At 46.0% G+C, this 15571-nt stretch overlaps 2 protein-coding genes across 7 annotated transcripts in view; both read right to left on the reverse strand.

Moving 5' to 3' along the window:
- Positions 1-15571, reverse strand: part of LOC138812155 (rho guanine nucleotide exchange factor 26-like) — a 79093-nt gene that overhangs the window by 42744 nt on the left and 20778 nt on the right. For all 6 annotated transcript variants that reach the window (XR_011367557.1, XR_011367556.1, XM_070000086.1 and 3 more), the window contains exons 4-5: positions 11137-11193; positions 9025-9185 (exon numbers count right to left, since the gene is read on the reverse strand). Coding sequence is in view for 4 of the 6 variants with exons in the window: in XM_070000086.1 (XP_069856187.1) it covers positions 9025-9185; positions 11137-11193 (218 nt within the window). In the remaining 2 variants the exon portion in view is untranslated. The remainder of the gene's footprint in view (positions 1-9024; positions 9186-11136; positions 11194-15571) is intronic.
- On the reverse strand, positions 12298-12622 carry LOC138812148 (small nuclear ribonucleoprotein E-like). The gene has a single exon (XM_070000074.1). It carries the CDS (start codon positions 12604-12606, stop codon positions 12298-12300), a length of 309 nt encoding a protein of 102 aa, XP_069856175.1. The 5' UTR covers positions 12607-12622.

A 15571-nucleotide genomic window follows, 5' to 3' on the forward strand; every position in this document is an offset into this window, starting at 1 on the left:
GGAGCCGGGCTGGCTCTGTGAAGTTCACCTGAGAACAGTACACATCCAGCTAGCACCTGCTGATCATGAGAGGAAAAAACTGAAATATTCATTTAGTGTCAGAGGTGTGGTGACACTGGTAAAACAATGGCAATGGCACAGGGAAGGCTGGGAAGCTGCCCGACAAAACCCACGTGGCACAGGGCAGGCCGGGGACTGGCTGGTAATAAACCCATGTGTTACAGGGCAGGCCGGAGACTGGCTGGTAATAAACCCACGTGGCAAGGGGCAGGCCGGGGACTGCAGGGCAAACCCAGGGCAGATGGTGATCTGGGTGACAGGCCACCAGGAGACCAGGATGGCTCGATGGAGCCTGGGCCGCTCTGACTTATGTAAGGCAGGGTACAGTGCACAAGAGGCACAAGCAGTGGTGAGGGAGACTGCCAGGGTTCCTATGGGTACAATGAGCTAGTGGAGGCGTGTGGAAAATAACACATCTGTGATGCAAAGACCCACTTTGCCCGGTTCCAGGTGGATAAGCGGATGGCCGGATGGCCAGCTGGATTCTAGAAAGACCCAGCAGAGGGAAGTTGAAGAAGATGCTACCATGTCTAGCCAAGCATCCTTAGTGGGGACAGGGGCGTGGGAGGAACAGGAGAAGCAGGAAGGATGTGCATGTGTCTGGAAGGAAGGCGGAGAGCCGACATCTGTGAGAACACAGGGAGCTGCACAGGCAGGACCTCCAGCTGCATTTCAGAAATGTGCAAGGTATTTGCAATGTGTTTGTTTGTTTGTTTTGGTCTGGTCATGGGGCCTGAACTCTGGGCCTGGACGCTGTCCCTCAGCTCTTCAGCTCAAGGCTAGTGCCCTACCACACGAGCCACAGCGCCACTTCCGTTTTTTTTTTCTTTTTTGCTTATGTGGTGCTGAGGAATCGAACCCAGGGCCTCATGCATGCAAGGCAAGCACTCTCCCACTGAGCCACCTTCCCAGCCCTGCAATGTGTTTTAATTCCTCTTGGTTTTCTAATGCAAGTCTTAGGGAAAAGCTCAATGAAAACAGAAAAAAGAAGAAGCCATTATGAGAAGCTACCTTTGGTGGACCACAGCCCACCCAAAGGATGCCCTGCCTCACCAAGGCTCTGGTGGGAGCTGGTGATAGATAACGTGCCTGCAGCCAGTGGGAGGCCTGGTGTGGGTTCTGTTAGGTATTCTGGTGTTGGTTCCAAACAAACAGCAGCTAGTCACAGGAAGAGGACAAGATTAACATTCCTTTCTTGCTCCAATCTCAGGAAGGAGAAGCAGAATCCCAGGGAACCAGTCTTCAAAGCGGAGAATTCATGTACGCTGTGATCAGAAGGGAACAGGTAAAGCAAGCTGAGATTCTACAGCTTGAGCATCTGGGTCTCCATGCACAAGGCCTTTGACAAGCCTGGGAAAAGATGTTCCCTCCAGCAGCAAGTACAGGGAGAGAACTGGAGACTAATAATTATGTATTTCCCCTCCTTCTGTTGGAAAGAGTATTTTTAGAGCACTAGTATGTATCTCTCAGAAATATGATAGAACAGTCTCCACATGTTTTTTTCAGTTGTGGGGCTTGAGCTCTGGGCCTAGGTACTGTCCCTGAGCTTTTTTGTTCTAAACTAGCACTCTACCACTTTGAACCACAGCTCCACTTCCAGTTTTCTGGTGGTTAACTGGAGATAAGAGTCTCATGTATTTTCCTGCCCAGGCTGTCTTTGAACCATGATCCTCAGATCTCAGACTCCTGAGTAGCTAAGATTACAGGTATGAGCCACCAGTGCCTGGCTATATCAGTATTTTGATTGCTTAATTAATAAATGAGTAAGATGACATTCTGATATCCTAAATTTATAAGACTACATATCCTGATTACAAGAGTAGTTTTGTGGATATAAGCTACACATTGGCAGGGAAGACAGACAAGGGAAAAGTACAAGTTCAAAACAGAAGTCTTTCAACGTAAGGTCCGGGGTGGCATGGGCAGAATGAGGTGCCCAGTTCTGATACTGCCCATTTCTTAAATCCCAGCAGACAGGGAGTCTTAAATGAGTCTATCAGATGCTCCAAAAATGCAATACAACATGGCTAAATCTGTGGCACAGCTTTCAACAGCAGCCTCTACAGCGACCTCAAAGAACACTGCTAAGCAAAGTCCACGAGCACACTTTTACCAGGCATGCACCTGCACTGCCTCTTCCGCAGGCAGTGCAGCTGGGGTCAAGCTTCGTACTGCAAGGGCAGACCAGCCACTGAGGGCACCCTGGGACATTCCGTGTAGGGACACACATTGCACACAGACAGCCCAGAGGCCTTCTCCAAACACACAGCAGAGGGGGGACAGCAAGAAGCAGATAAACACAGCTCCCATTGTGCCCCGTGGGGCATTTGTTCCGATTACTTCTCGGCTGGAAAAGGAATTCCAGTGCTCTCCCAATACAGAGACAGCTTTTCTCACTACAAAGCGACTTTTGTCTGAGTCCCCCACAAGTGACCAGGTCAGTCTTAGCCAATCTTGACATTTCTATGGACTCTTTCCATCAAATTTTTTTCCAAGTCGAAATCATTTCCTGAAGCCCTTTGAAATCCAAGGAAAACATTGTATAGACAAAATATCTGTTAAGCTCTTTTACATGCCACTCACCATCCACACTCCTCAGGATATTTTACTGTATGTTTTATTTTAAAATCTACAAAGAGGAGGCAGGATGGTTAAACATTATAGAGAATGATCACAGTAAATGCTGAACTTATACTTGACACAGTATTTCATTTGCCTTCTCAGAATATAGAGAGTGACCTCAGAAGTTTTAAAGAACATAGTATTTTCACATCCTTCACAAAAAATTCAATTTTGATAAAGACTGTTTGGTGCTTAAATTACCACCTAAGCGTCAAGGGATTCTTTCACTTAGTCTTGAGAAAAGACGTGCAAATGTTTCTTCCAAAGTCTATTTGGGAGGCATCAAATTTTTTTCAGACCAAGAGATGGAAACCTATGAACTGAAGTCAGTGCCTTCTTGATGCAGAATTCATCATCAGAGCACTGGACAAGACAAGCAGCTTAAGGAATTGGACATAAATCATTTAGGTATTTTTTAACCAGACGGATTATGAACTGTGGGGCACAGGCTGGTCTGCAAAAATGGAGAGAGATTCCAGACTGCTTGTGATGAAGCCATGGGATAGCAGCCCTGCCCTGTGTGCCAGGGAAACCAGGAGATACACACTCTGAGATGCTCACAGAAACAAGATGCTCTTGCCACCCCCATTTGAGGTCAACAACATTCCAACAGGAGCCGTGAATATGTGACTCTGGTGAAAGCAACATCTATTAATTTTCCAGAGATGTAATTCCTAGCTGAACCCTAAAGTGACATTGAGATCTTTAGACTAAACTCTTCTCTGCGTTTAAAATATTATACATGAGCTACTCAGATGGCTGATTTCTGAGGATCTGAGATCTGTGGTTCAAAGCCAGCCCCACTAGACAAACCGGTGAGACCCTTATCTCCAACTAACCAGCAAAAAGTTGGAAGTGGAGCAGTGGCTCAACTGGTAGAGTGCCAGTAAAAAGCCAAGCAGGAGCTTGGCTTTTTGAGTTCAAGCCCTTGTGTTTACTCTTGCACATGTGCATGTGTGCATGCACATACACAAAATTAAACTGTACACACATGTGTCTGGACAAACAGTCTCTGGTGAATGCATTCTGAAGCATCAAACCCCACAAGTTTCAATCCCACTGAAGCAAACTTCAAGCAAAGCCACAAAGTTGGCCTGGATCAAAGTCTCCTTACTGAAAAGGGGACACATCGCTTTCTTCCAATCCTGGGAGGAGTTAAATCCAATAGAATAACAATAATGCTTAGAAAAACACAGAATCATTAGAAATAACACTCCATGACAGGGAGGCCACGGCTGGACCCTAAAGAACTTGCTTTAGAAACTTCATTCATCACCTTCTTCCTCACACTAAATCAAGGGCTTGAGGTTGGCCAGGCCACTGTGTGTACATGAAGGCTTTCCCCAGGTAGGAACGCTGTGTGTACATGAAGGCTTTCCCCAGGCAGGAACACTGTGTGTACATGAAGGTTTTCCCCAGGCAGGAAGGCTGTGTGTACCTGAAGGCTTTCCCCAGGCAGGAACACTGTGTGGTCCTGCTCCCTTCACTCATGACTGGCAGAGTCAGAAACCCATGGAATGGTTGAAAGCCCATAGTTGAAACGCAATGCAGATGGAATACTGCAACCAAACTCCACCCATCGCTCCTTTTTCCACAGATTTCTGCTTTGGCTTAAGACTGGGAATGTTGGGGCTGGGAAGGTGGCTCAGTGGTAGAGCACTTGTTGCCTTGCATGCCTGAGGCCCTGGGTTCAATTCCTCAGTACCACATAAGCAAAAAGAAAAAAGCCAGAAGTGGCGCTGTGGCTCAAGTGGTAGAGCGCTAGCCTTGAGCTGAGGGACAGCGCCCAGGCCCAGAGTTCAAGAGTTCAGGCCCTACGACTAGACCCTCCCCCCACCCCCGCCAAAAAAAAAATTGGGAATGTCTAGTGACTTCGCTTGGTAAGACTTGAGTCTGTGAATACCCATTGGGTTTACTTTTAGATTTATAGGCACATTCTAATTCTTACAAATGGGGGAAGGTTTGCAACCTATGTTTCTTTAGGTCTGGCTTACTTTGCTTAATGTAATTTTTTCCAAGTCTTTCCATTTCCTTATGAAGAGGGGAGTACCATTCTTTCTGATGGAAGCACAGAATTCCATTGTGTATGTACACCACATTTTCTTGATCCATTCATCCACTGAGGGGCATTTGGGTTGATTCCATATCTTAGCTGTGGTAAACAATGCTGCAGTGAACATGGTTGTGCTAGTAGTGTTAGTGTGTCCTCATTTGTGGTCATTTGGATAAATGCCTGGGAGTGGGATTTTCTTTTCTTTTCTCTTTTTGCTGGTCTTGGAGTTTGAATGCAGGGCCCAGGTGTTGCCTCTGGGCTGCTTTTGCTCAAGAACGGCACCCTGTCCCCTGATGCACAGCTCCACTCTTGGCTTTTTTGGTGGTTAACTGGAGATAAGAGTCTCCCAGACTGTCCTGCCTGGACTGGCTCTGAACACTGATCCTCAGTTCTCAGCCTCATAAGTAGCTAGGATTACAGGTATGAGCCACTGGCACCTGGCTTGCTGTTTATTTGTGTATCATTTGTGCAAAGGGGTTTCTCCATGGCATTTTGCATGTGCACACTTTATCATTTAGTCAGATTACCCCCTTCTGTTGCTCTAACCCTTGCCCATCGCCCAGCGGCTGGCAGGGAGTGTCCCTATGCACCTTCTTACACAGACATAATGGGCCGTGATGAGCCTATTTGTTGTTAAGTTTAAAAGGTACCAAATACTCCTATTTTCACTTCACATGATCAGGCCTCTCCAGTGGTTAAGGGTCAGAGATCCTGCAGCATGGAATTCTTCATGTGAGATGGCGGGAGGAGGTCGAGAACAGGTGAGGTACCAACAGTGACCCAGGGCTGACCCAGGACACAAAGACTGTCCAGGTGTTGGGTGGAGCCATGCCTGTGCCATGAGAGAGTGGTGAGTTCTGCCCTCCGAACCCCATAGAATCGCAGACCGCCTTGGTGTCTGCAGGATTCCAGCTGCCTTCCCACCATCCTGACTCACTCTCGGTGCCAGGCCCAGGACACAGAGACAGAACATGAGCCTGTCAGCCACAGAGCAGACTTCCACAGCAGAGGGATGGGAGACCGATCCGGGTCCTGAGCAGGTCCTGGTCTCCTCCAGCTAATGCCCGGAGAGTCACTGGGGCAAAGAGCCCCAGGGTAAATGCCCATTGCTACCACCACAGTTAACCCAAGCCACACCACCCAGACCCACAGCAACAATACAGCTGGGACCAAACCCACGTCCCAGCTCCAGTTTTCTGGAGTTCTCATATTCTTTCTTTCACTGAATGCTTCTGCTTTTCATCAAGGCCTCAGGCATCCAGGTTCCAAAGATCTTTCCAGTCAGGTTCTTCCTCCCTTTGGGGATGCTGGCAGGACCCCAGAAGTACTGGCTATTTCTCTCATGGCCTCACATCCCTAGCACCTCCCTCCAATGCTAGCCCTGCTCTGTCATAAGTGCCCACACACCACCCTCTTACTGCCAAGTCCTCTAAGTGCCCACACACCAGCCTCTGATTACTGAATGAATGTCTCCACATTAGCAATGGTGAAATCCTTCAGTAAAATGAGAGGACGCCATCTGTTTTCTTGTCTCTTGGTTCTGGTTCTGGTCGGGGCCCTTGCACCTTCCCCTGCACCATGACCCACGCCTGCCCTGTGGGAGGAAATGCCCTGGCCTGGAATGATTTGCACACAAGCTGGGTGTGTACCTTCAGCCACTCATGGCCCCAGAGGACTACCAGCCACAGGACCACCAGCTGGAATGTTCTAGAAAAGGAGGCTCCATAAGTGTTGACAGAAAGAATGCTTTATAAAGGAGAAAAGAATTCGGTAGGAACATTCCACTGATAAACACACACCCAGGGGCAGCGATATCTGTTCCTGCAAGGACCTCTTTGTATTATTTACTGGCAACCATGAAAGCCCTGGACCCTTGGACCTCAAGAGCCCTTGTTAACCTGGATGTGCAGAATGTTCAGACAACTGCACTGAATATGCCATAGCCTGGCTGTGACGGGAAGAAGAAAGAGTGTTCTTCAAGGCAGTTTCTACTTGCGAGCCACCCCTGTGCCACGTGTAGTGGCACAAGCCTCTAATGCCAGCACTTGGGAGGCCAAGGCAGGAAAATGACATGAGTTCAGGAGCAGCTGGGCTGCACAGAGACCCTGTCCCCACAGAAGGAAAAGCCACGCTTGGCTCCACAAGCAGGCATGTCTGCACTAGGCCACAAAACGAGTCTGACAAGTCTTCTGATGACTCTGAATTTTACAAAGGCGGTGTATGAACTGTTTCAAGTAAGCCATATAATGTGCCTTACACTGACACAAGATTGTCCAGTGAAGCTGGACACCCTTGGCTGGAAGATAACAAGAGCTACACACCACAGGCAGCTACCCAAAGTAAAGCATTTCAAGTGAAAACAAAACAGCAGTGTAAAGGATACAGATACTTCTGGCTTTATCTTTTAATGGAAACTCAGAAGTCTATGGAAAATATACAGTAATAGCTGGAGAGTCTTGCATATTTTATAAAAGACTTCTCAGAAGGGTGAGAGCTAGAGGACTATGGTATGAGGCTAACCCCTGTATCAAAGTCCAAGAGACTCCCTCTCTAGCTAGCCAGCATAAAGCTGAGTTGGGGGTGTGGCTCAAGTGGTAGGGCATAGCCAAGCAAGCAAGATGAGCAAGATGAACCCTAAGTTCAAACCCAGTATGTGATAGATATGAATTTAAAGAAGGCTGAGAAAACTTGTGTGGATTCGATTTCCACTTCTCTACGAAAGGGAGTAGATACAAAACTCCATTTATATGTGCTCACCCTGAAGACAGAGACAAACCTCGTGGAGATTGGTTACGTGAGGAAGGAGCAGCTGTAAGAACTAGACTACTTTTCTGTAAGAATTGTTAAGTTCTTTGGAGTTTCAATTGATATGTAAAATTGCTCATATTTACCCTTTATGTTTGTATAAGTTTGGAATACCTATCAGCTTCTTTGAACATGTCTTGTTTTACAGATTTGAATTTGTTTTACTTTGTCTGGCTTTCTATCGAAACTAAGTCTTTAAACACTCCTGTACACCAAAGACAGCAGAGAGGTGGTGCACGGCCAGGCCTAAAGCGGGAGCCTTCACACCCTGAAATGTAACATAGCAAGAAAATAGCCAGAGACAATTGAGATTGAAACTCAAGCATTGATATGTAATATGACTTGCACTTTGTCATAGGTTATACTAGTAGCTGGAGGTTCATTTCCCTTCACAGAAATAGTCCAGCTGATAAGTGAACAAAGAGGGATGAACTCGAGTGACACCATTTTGCAATCCTTAATGAATTCATAGATCTGATATTGATCACCAACAGTACACTGGGCCTCCTGGGTGCAGCTATAGCACATACAGCCTCGGGTCCTCAATAAATGCGCAGTGAAACAATCTGAAAATGGGATGAGAAACTATGGCACAAGTGTGTCATGACCTGTGAGACTGTGCCGGAAAAGTAAAGGGAGGGCTGGGCTTACAGTATGCCACTATGTATATAAAATGGTGTATTTTCTTATATAATCATAAACTATCTAAAAAGATAAGCAGGAAAGAAAATGCTTGCTCCAGTTGTTTTCCAGGTGGCCAATACACTGTACACAAAGGGATTTTTACAACAGAACCTCTGGATCTTGGAATTTTAAAACTGCCACTATTATTCCCCTATACACAAATCAATCGAATAAAATCATAAATGATCATACCTAACAAAATGAATTGTCCGATCCTAACATAGTGTCAACAGAGAGAATACTTAAGTATTTATGAGAAAAACATCATGCATGCACACTTGGAAACATTTAAGCAAAAAGAGAAGAGAAGCAAATTCAAAATAATTGTTCATACAATTAGGGCTGGGAAGGTGGCTCAGTGGTAAAGCACTTGCCTTGCATACAATTTTGAATACATGACCAAGTACCATTTTATCTACTTTTTATGAGAAAACATGAAGCACAAAATAAATGCAAGAAAAATAAAGTACTATCACATTCTGGTGATTATCTAGAATTCATATTCCTGATACATACTGGCCACTGTTAGCCATTTACTAACATGGACAGAACCCCAGAGCAGAACCAACCAAGGGTCTCATGGACATTATCAGAAGGAGGAGAGTGAGTGGATGTGGGAAGAAAAGGGAGAAACATCAGGTGGCTGTGTGCTGAGACCATAACTAAGGGCTTTGTTCACCAGCAACTCAACCCAGCCTTACAGTTCACTTCCAGGAATGAGAACCACAGCTGGATGAGCAATGGATGTGAACTTTACAAGCCCATCTCCTTTTGCGATAACCCAGGTGCTGGTCACTTACTTTCTGCTTGCCTCGCAGACGTCTGAAATATTGGAGAAGAGATGGTGCCTCTCAGTTTTGGTCATGGTGTCACTCAGCTCTTTAGAATTCTTAAACATTCGTATCAAGATTTCCAGGCTGAGAAGGTAAGAATGTTCAGATGAGATGACTTCAAAGATTGCCTGGCAAGAAGGAAGGAAACATAAATGCCTTATCATTCAATTGAAGGACTAAATAGCGTGCTTTTTGGGCTGCAAGAATAGCATATTATCTTAAGAAGCAAAATTATTGCCAAAATACTGTCTTTATAGAAAAGATATATTCTAAACCTTGAGAAACCGTGAGTCTATTGTATAGATACTTTTGAGAAAAAGAGGAGAGAAAAAGAGTATGACCAGCTCTGTATCCTGAGGTCCGGCCTTTGCTGAGTAGAGCTGTGGCAGGAAGTCAGGCATGTCATAAAATCTCAGGGTTAACCTCCAGGTCACCCCTCAGCCCTGCCACCAAAGCACACTGCCGTGGAGTCTGTCAAGACCAGGAGTGTCACACATCTATCCCCTTGCTCTTTCTTGCCTTGTGTGTGTTCGGGAGTGTCACACATCTGTCCCCTTGCTCCCGCCTTTTGTGTGTGTTCGGGAGTGTCACACAGCTGTCCCCTTGCTCCAGCCTTGTGTGTGTGCTTTCTCTCTTTGTATTTTAACCCGGCTGGCCTGCAGTCAGGAACGGCAAACACTTTGGTACAACTGGACCTGCCCACAAAGTCTCTACCCAACCACAGGAATTCTTTTCTCCACACTCAGGCTATGAAATCACTCCGTCCAGTCAGACAGCCTCCCTGTCCTCAGCATCTCAAGAAGGAGCAAGGCCCCTCTGCGGGTGCCTTTGGTGTCAGGCCCATAGTGGTTTCACTGATAAGGGGACTGGTAAAATGCCAGCTCTGTCTGTGGACAGACAGACACCAACGCCCTGCATGAGGAATGCATCTAACTTCTTAACTACATCTAATTTGGATTCCCCAAGAACAGCAGCACAGGGAGCACTCTCCTGGCTGGTGGGTAGCACCCTTGCAGGCCTGAGACTCGGGGTCATCTTCAGATCTCTCACTGATCGCCACTCCACTGACCTCTAGGGCTCCTGCCTGCAAATCCCGACCCTAAAGCAAGGAGGACGCTGGAGGCACAGATCAGGGGAGGCCTACCTCCCTATGGGTGGGCTGTCTCTTGGGCCTCAGGGCAGTAATGCTAACCTCAGCACTCAGCTCCCCTCTTTCTCTGTGAGCTATTAGAAACCTGGGTCATACAGGTGCTGGTCTAGCCCTCAGCTGTGCCGCAGGTGCCCTGTCTGAAGAGTAAAATGTCAAGACCTTAGTCTCACTCTGTCAGCACCATTCACCCAAGAAATACTAGGTGACTAGAGAAAGTCCTTCCTTCCTGACCAAAAATCATGGATGTCAGGCAGTTCGTGGATACAAAGACCTTCAAATATTTCCAGCAGCAAAAGCTTTTATCTTTTATAATCAAAGCCAAGATATGAAGACTGACACCTCCTTCTCTACTAAGAAGACCGGATTAATTACACAGAATAGTCCCCACGCAAAAGTGAATAAATGGTCATTCCAATAGAGCAAGTTTAATGTGATAATTGCTAAAATATCCTGTAATAGAGACATTAAAAGCAAATCAGGTTGGAACTCCTCAAAGAACGAGGTAGGAATAGACAGGACTGATGAAGTCAGATTGGAGGTTATCATTATTTTTTGTATGGTAAATCTGAATATTTTTAGGATATAACAGAAATTGATAATTCCAAATTGATATGACTTAAAAGAACAATAGTGTTTGAATGTCCTTAAGACCTTGGAGAAGTTCTTCAATTTGTCCACAAAGAGAGAGAAATGTGTATGCCACAATGTCAACAAAAAGGAAGAAGTTACTATCCACCATCCACCACCCAGGAAATAGATACAGAACCTAAGAGGTGATGTTTACAGAATGGAAAACTACACAGTGGTTGGAACAAATGATTAGATGAGCAAACACTGGCATTGGTAAATCTCAAAAGTAATGTTGGATAAAAAAAGCAGAGCATTATGCACAGAGCTGCATCACATGGGAGCCATAAGTGGGGCCGTACCTCTTGTCTTTTTCTTTCCTCCTGGCTCACTGTCTGCGATAACCCATTTCTTTTCACCTGGAAGAAAAAACAAAATCAAGTTGAACCCACTGACTTTTGGCATTTTTACAGAAGGCCAAAGCTTAACTCTGCTTGTCGAGAAGGAATTAAGGACTGGAGGCATGGCTCAACAGTAGAACACCTGCCTAGCAAGCTGGAAAACCTTATTCAAATCCCCACAGTGCCAAAAAAAGGAAAGAAATTATTCAAGATATTGAGATAGACACATATTAATTTTTGGTCCTCAAAGCTCTCAATTAACAATTAATCCTGTTAATAAATTGCCATCGTTACACAATCCTTTCAGCCCGATTTTTGTGGTTACAGTCTTGGGCTACCTACAAAATACAAATCAAGTTAACCTCCCAAATCAAAATTGAAGGAATCTGATACTAAAGAAAGGGAAATGATGGCCCTGAGATTTTACAGTCCAGCATTACACAAATGTCACTTAACCCTATTTCCCACCAAGACACCAATGGAATGCCAGTGCTTCTGAGAGAAACCCGGTCCAACAAGAAAACAAACTCTCCCCCATTTCAACATGGGAAGCCTTGTGACACACTTAACTTCCTTTCACTGTGTTTAAGCTTGACCAATAAAGAGTTCAATCTGATATTGTCTGGAACAGTAACAGACTGACAAACACCAGCACACACGAGGAACCAAATTTCACTACTCAGAACTAAGTCTTGAAATGCCCATCTCAGCTGATCACCATGCTTTCCTTCATTTGACTACTGCAGACCCCAGAACGTGGGGTGATCCAGGGACTCTAGGGACTGGCTCTGTTCCACTTCTGGCACAGAAGTGACATGCGACAGACATCTGTGTTTCTCAGCCAAGGATGAAATAAGCAAGCCGCCGATAAGTAAGTACTCAGAAAGCCTGCATAGAGTCCAGTGTGCTCCTCCCAGTCAGCAGTGAAACCTAACAATGGCTTTCAAACTTCTTTTACTTCCTAAGCATTTTTTTAAAATAAAAACAATCCCGAGGCATTTATTTATTTATTTATTTATCATATGATGATAACACTAACAACGGGGTTCATCAAACAATATAAACAGATGTTTTCTTAGATCCCCAGCAAATAACACTTAAAAAAAAAACTGTATAAGATTCTTAATAACTTCTCACTTCATTGGTCATTTCTAGTTGGGAGACACTTTGTAGTAGAGTAATATTATCTCCTTTTAACATGATCCGATCCAGTTGTTTTCTTGACTTTGTTTTAGAATGAACTTCTTCTGCATCATCTAATATAAGGTTTGTGTATTTGTCAAAACCAGCGATGTGGCCCTCTACCAGCATGTTCACTTGCTCAGAGAGCCACACCTGAGTCCGAGATGTATTCTGTGAACATGTGAAAATGAGGTTGATTGGCTGCACCATCACCTCCTGCACCCTTTGTCCCTGGCCGTGGTATGCCATGGTGGAATCTTACCTACTTCTTAAACATTTTTTTAAATTTTTTATTGTAAAGATACTATACAGAGGGTTACAGTTACGTGAGTAAGGTAATGAGTACACTTCCTATTGAGCATTGTTACCCCCTCCATTGTTTTTCCCCTACTATCCCTTCCCTCCTTACCTTCCCTGAGGTTCTTTTTTTAAAAAAATTGTGATTAAGTGATTACATAATTTCCCAAATTTCACAATATTGTGGAATAATGATGTTCATTTAAAGTCACAAGCTCATTTTAACTTCCTAAACATTTTTAAACATGCTTTCTCTATACTTGTTTTTAAACTTAAAAGCTTTCATCACTAGTGTAAAGAACTAGACAAATGTATGTTCCTGCTGTTAACTCTAGACTGTGATGTGTTTTTATACTTCTAAATGCATCCAATATAACATCATCAGATGACCTCTTCTCTTCCACTTAATACACTTTCCTAACAGCTTGGGGCTTGCATTATTCTCTTCTCTCCTTGAAATCCCCTATACCATCAGGGCCCCAGGGCCCCAAGATAACACAATGTTGGGTGTCAGGGAAGTTGATAATAATCTCTAAGTACCATCAATAATCTATGTCTGGAACAACACGATTACTTAACATTTTCATTCATAAAATATTCAAAGCAAAATTTTTTCAAGAATGGAGCCATTGCTGAGATTCAGGAGATTCTGCTGAGACTTTGCCCTCTTCTGGGTAGGTTGGGGGCAGGGCTCCTGCCCACCCCACAGAGACATGAGAGGGGAGAGAGAGGTCCCTCCCTGTGAGGGCCAGGGCCAGACCACCTGTGCAGAAGTGGAGGGGCTGGAGGGTGGCGTCCTGAGACCACGCCCAGTTCTGCAGCGCCTCCATGAAGCCCCAGCACCACACACGCCCATCTGAGGACCAGCGTGCACAGGTCTGGGGCACGGGTCTGGGCTTCTGCCCTGTTGTGGAAATTGAATACAATCACACAATTGTCTCTAGTTTGTTTTAGAAAACAAGTTAGAAAGCAATTGGTAGAAAGAGTCCTAAAGCAATCACGTACTGAGCATTTTTTGGACACCAGAAAATGTGTTAAATGTTCCATTTCATGCTCCTTTCCATTGCATCAAAATGCAGCCTTCTTTCCTTCCCTTTCCCCTCCCTCCCTACCTCCCTCTTTCCTTCCTTCCTTCCTTTCCCCCACTCTCTCCTTCTCTCCCTCTCCCTCCTTTTCTCTTGGCAGTACTGGAGTTTGAAGTCAAGGCTCTCGCTGGCTAGCCTGGGAAGGTACTGCTGAGCCACAGCTCCAGCCCTGGTTCTTGCTGGTTCCTTTCAGGACAGGGCTCCACCACCTTTCCCACATGGGTGTGAGATCCCCCCACAGCGGGGGTACCACATTGCTGGGATGACAGGGGGACTACTGTCCAGTTTCCGTTCTTGCCCCAATGTGGCCTGCTACTATGAGTCTCTGAATCTCAGCCTCCCGTGTGGCTTGGGAAGACAGTTGCACCATGTCCAGCTATGTATTAAGACAAATGTCTCAAAATCTCTTCTTCCCTCCCTGGACTGGCCTTGAACCACCGTCCTCCCCTTCTCAGTCTCCCAAGTGACTGGGATTACATCAACACCTGCTTTTGTGTGTGTGTGTGGGGGTGCTGTTCTGGGGCTTGAACTCATGGCCTGGGAGATGTCCCTGAGCTTCTCTGATTAAGGCTAGTGTTCTACCACTTGAGACACAGCTCCACTTCCAGCTTTTTTAGTAGTTACTTAGAAGAAAGTCTTATGAACTTTCCTGCTTGGGCAGCTTCAAACTGTGATCCTCAGATCTCATCCTCCTAAGTAGTTAGGATCACTGGTGTGAGCCACCACTGCCCAGCTGGGCCATGCTTTTTATCCTACTACAGGAGTTAGGAACTCCTGGTTGGGCTTCCATCACTAGGCCCTTACTCCTGCTGGATCAGGGCCAATATGTTACACTTTTTTGGGGGGTGGAGGGGATGGAGGAGGGTACATTTATATCATGGAATGTTCTTAGCCTTACCACCCTGCTGACCCTGAGCCAGCCTCTCAGCACTCACTCAGGGCACAAAGCCTTCTTTTTATCTGTGTTTCTTCAATAAGGGAGGAGACTGGCCAGATGCACCAAAGCCTTCAGTGCTCCATCTGCTGAACCTCAGCGGGAATTTCAAAGCATTTCCTGCCGGGCACACAGTTCTGTGCCAAGCCCAGCGTTTCTGCAGGTGAGATCATGAGCAGGACTTCCTGCACCACTTGCTTCCCTGCCCATGGGGCACAGGTCTGGAAGGCTCCTGGGAAGGATGGAATATCTGTGCCGAGAGACCTGCCAAGGTCACAGCTGGTACCCCTGGGGTCAGGGGTCCCATCCTGGCACCATGGGTCCGACCTCAGCTAAGGGGCTGCTGCTCTGAAGGGAAGAGAGGTACTTTTGAGAAAGGTAAAGCAGCTATGCCTAGAACTATCACTCACTACCAGCACTAACTCAACAAAGACTAAAAAAACATTCTACTAGCCAAACTCCTGCAGCCTATGCACAATCACTGTAACAGGGAAAGAAGAGGCTCGGGGAACGTTCTTGAGTCGTGACTAAGGAATCTAAGCGGGAGCTGGAAGGTGGCAGCTGGAGTTAGGACAAGGCAGTCCCTCATGCTTGCCCCTCACTGCTGCCCTGTGTCCCCCAGCGGCCTGGACAATACGGTGCCGACTGCTTCCACCAGAGAGCTAGCGCCATCACCTCCTTCCACGGTGGCTGGAGGTACAGGTGACAAGAGTCAGGGGAGGGGAGGGACTATGACCAGACCAAGGAGAAAAAGAGTCATCTGCTGGACACTCTCAGGAAGCAGTAGAGACAGAGAACAGAAACAAAGAAGAATGTAACAGAACTACCTCAGGCAGAGATGGACTGAGAGCGAGGGAGGAAGGAGAGACAGAGGAAGAAGGGGAGGAGAAAGGAAAAG

Source organism: Dipodomys merriami, unplaced genomic scaffold, assembly GCF_024711535.1.
Source record: "Dipodomys merriami isolate MVZ:Mamm:240054 unplaced genomic scaffold, mDipMer1.0.p SCAF_56, whole genome shotgun sequence".
In the NCBI taxonomy this organism is placed as follows: domain Eukaryota; kingdom Metazoa; phylum Chordata; class Mammalia; order Rodentia; family Heteromyidae; genus Dipodomys; species Dipodomys merriami.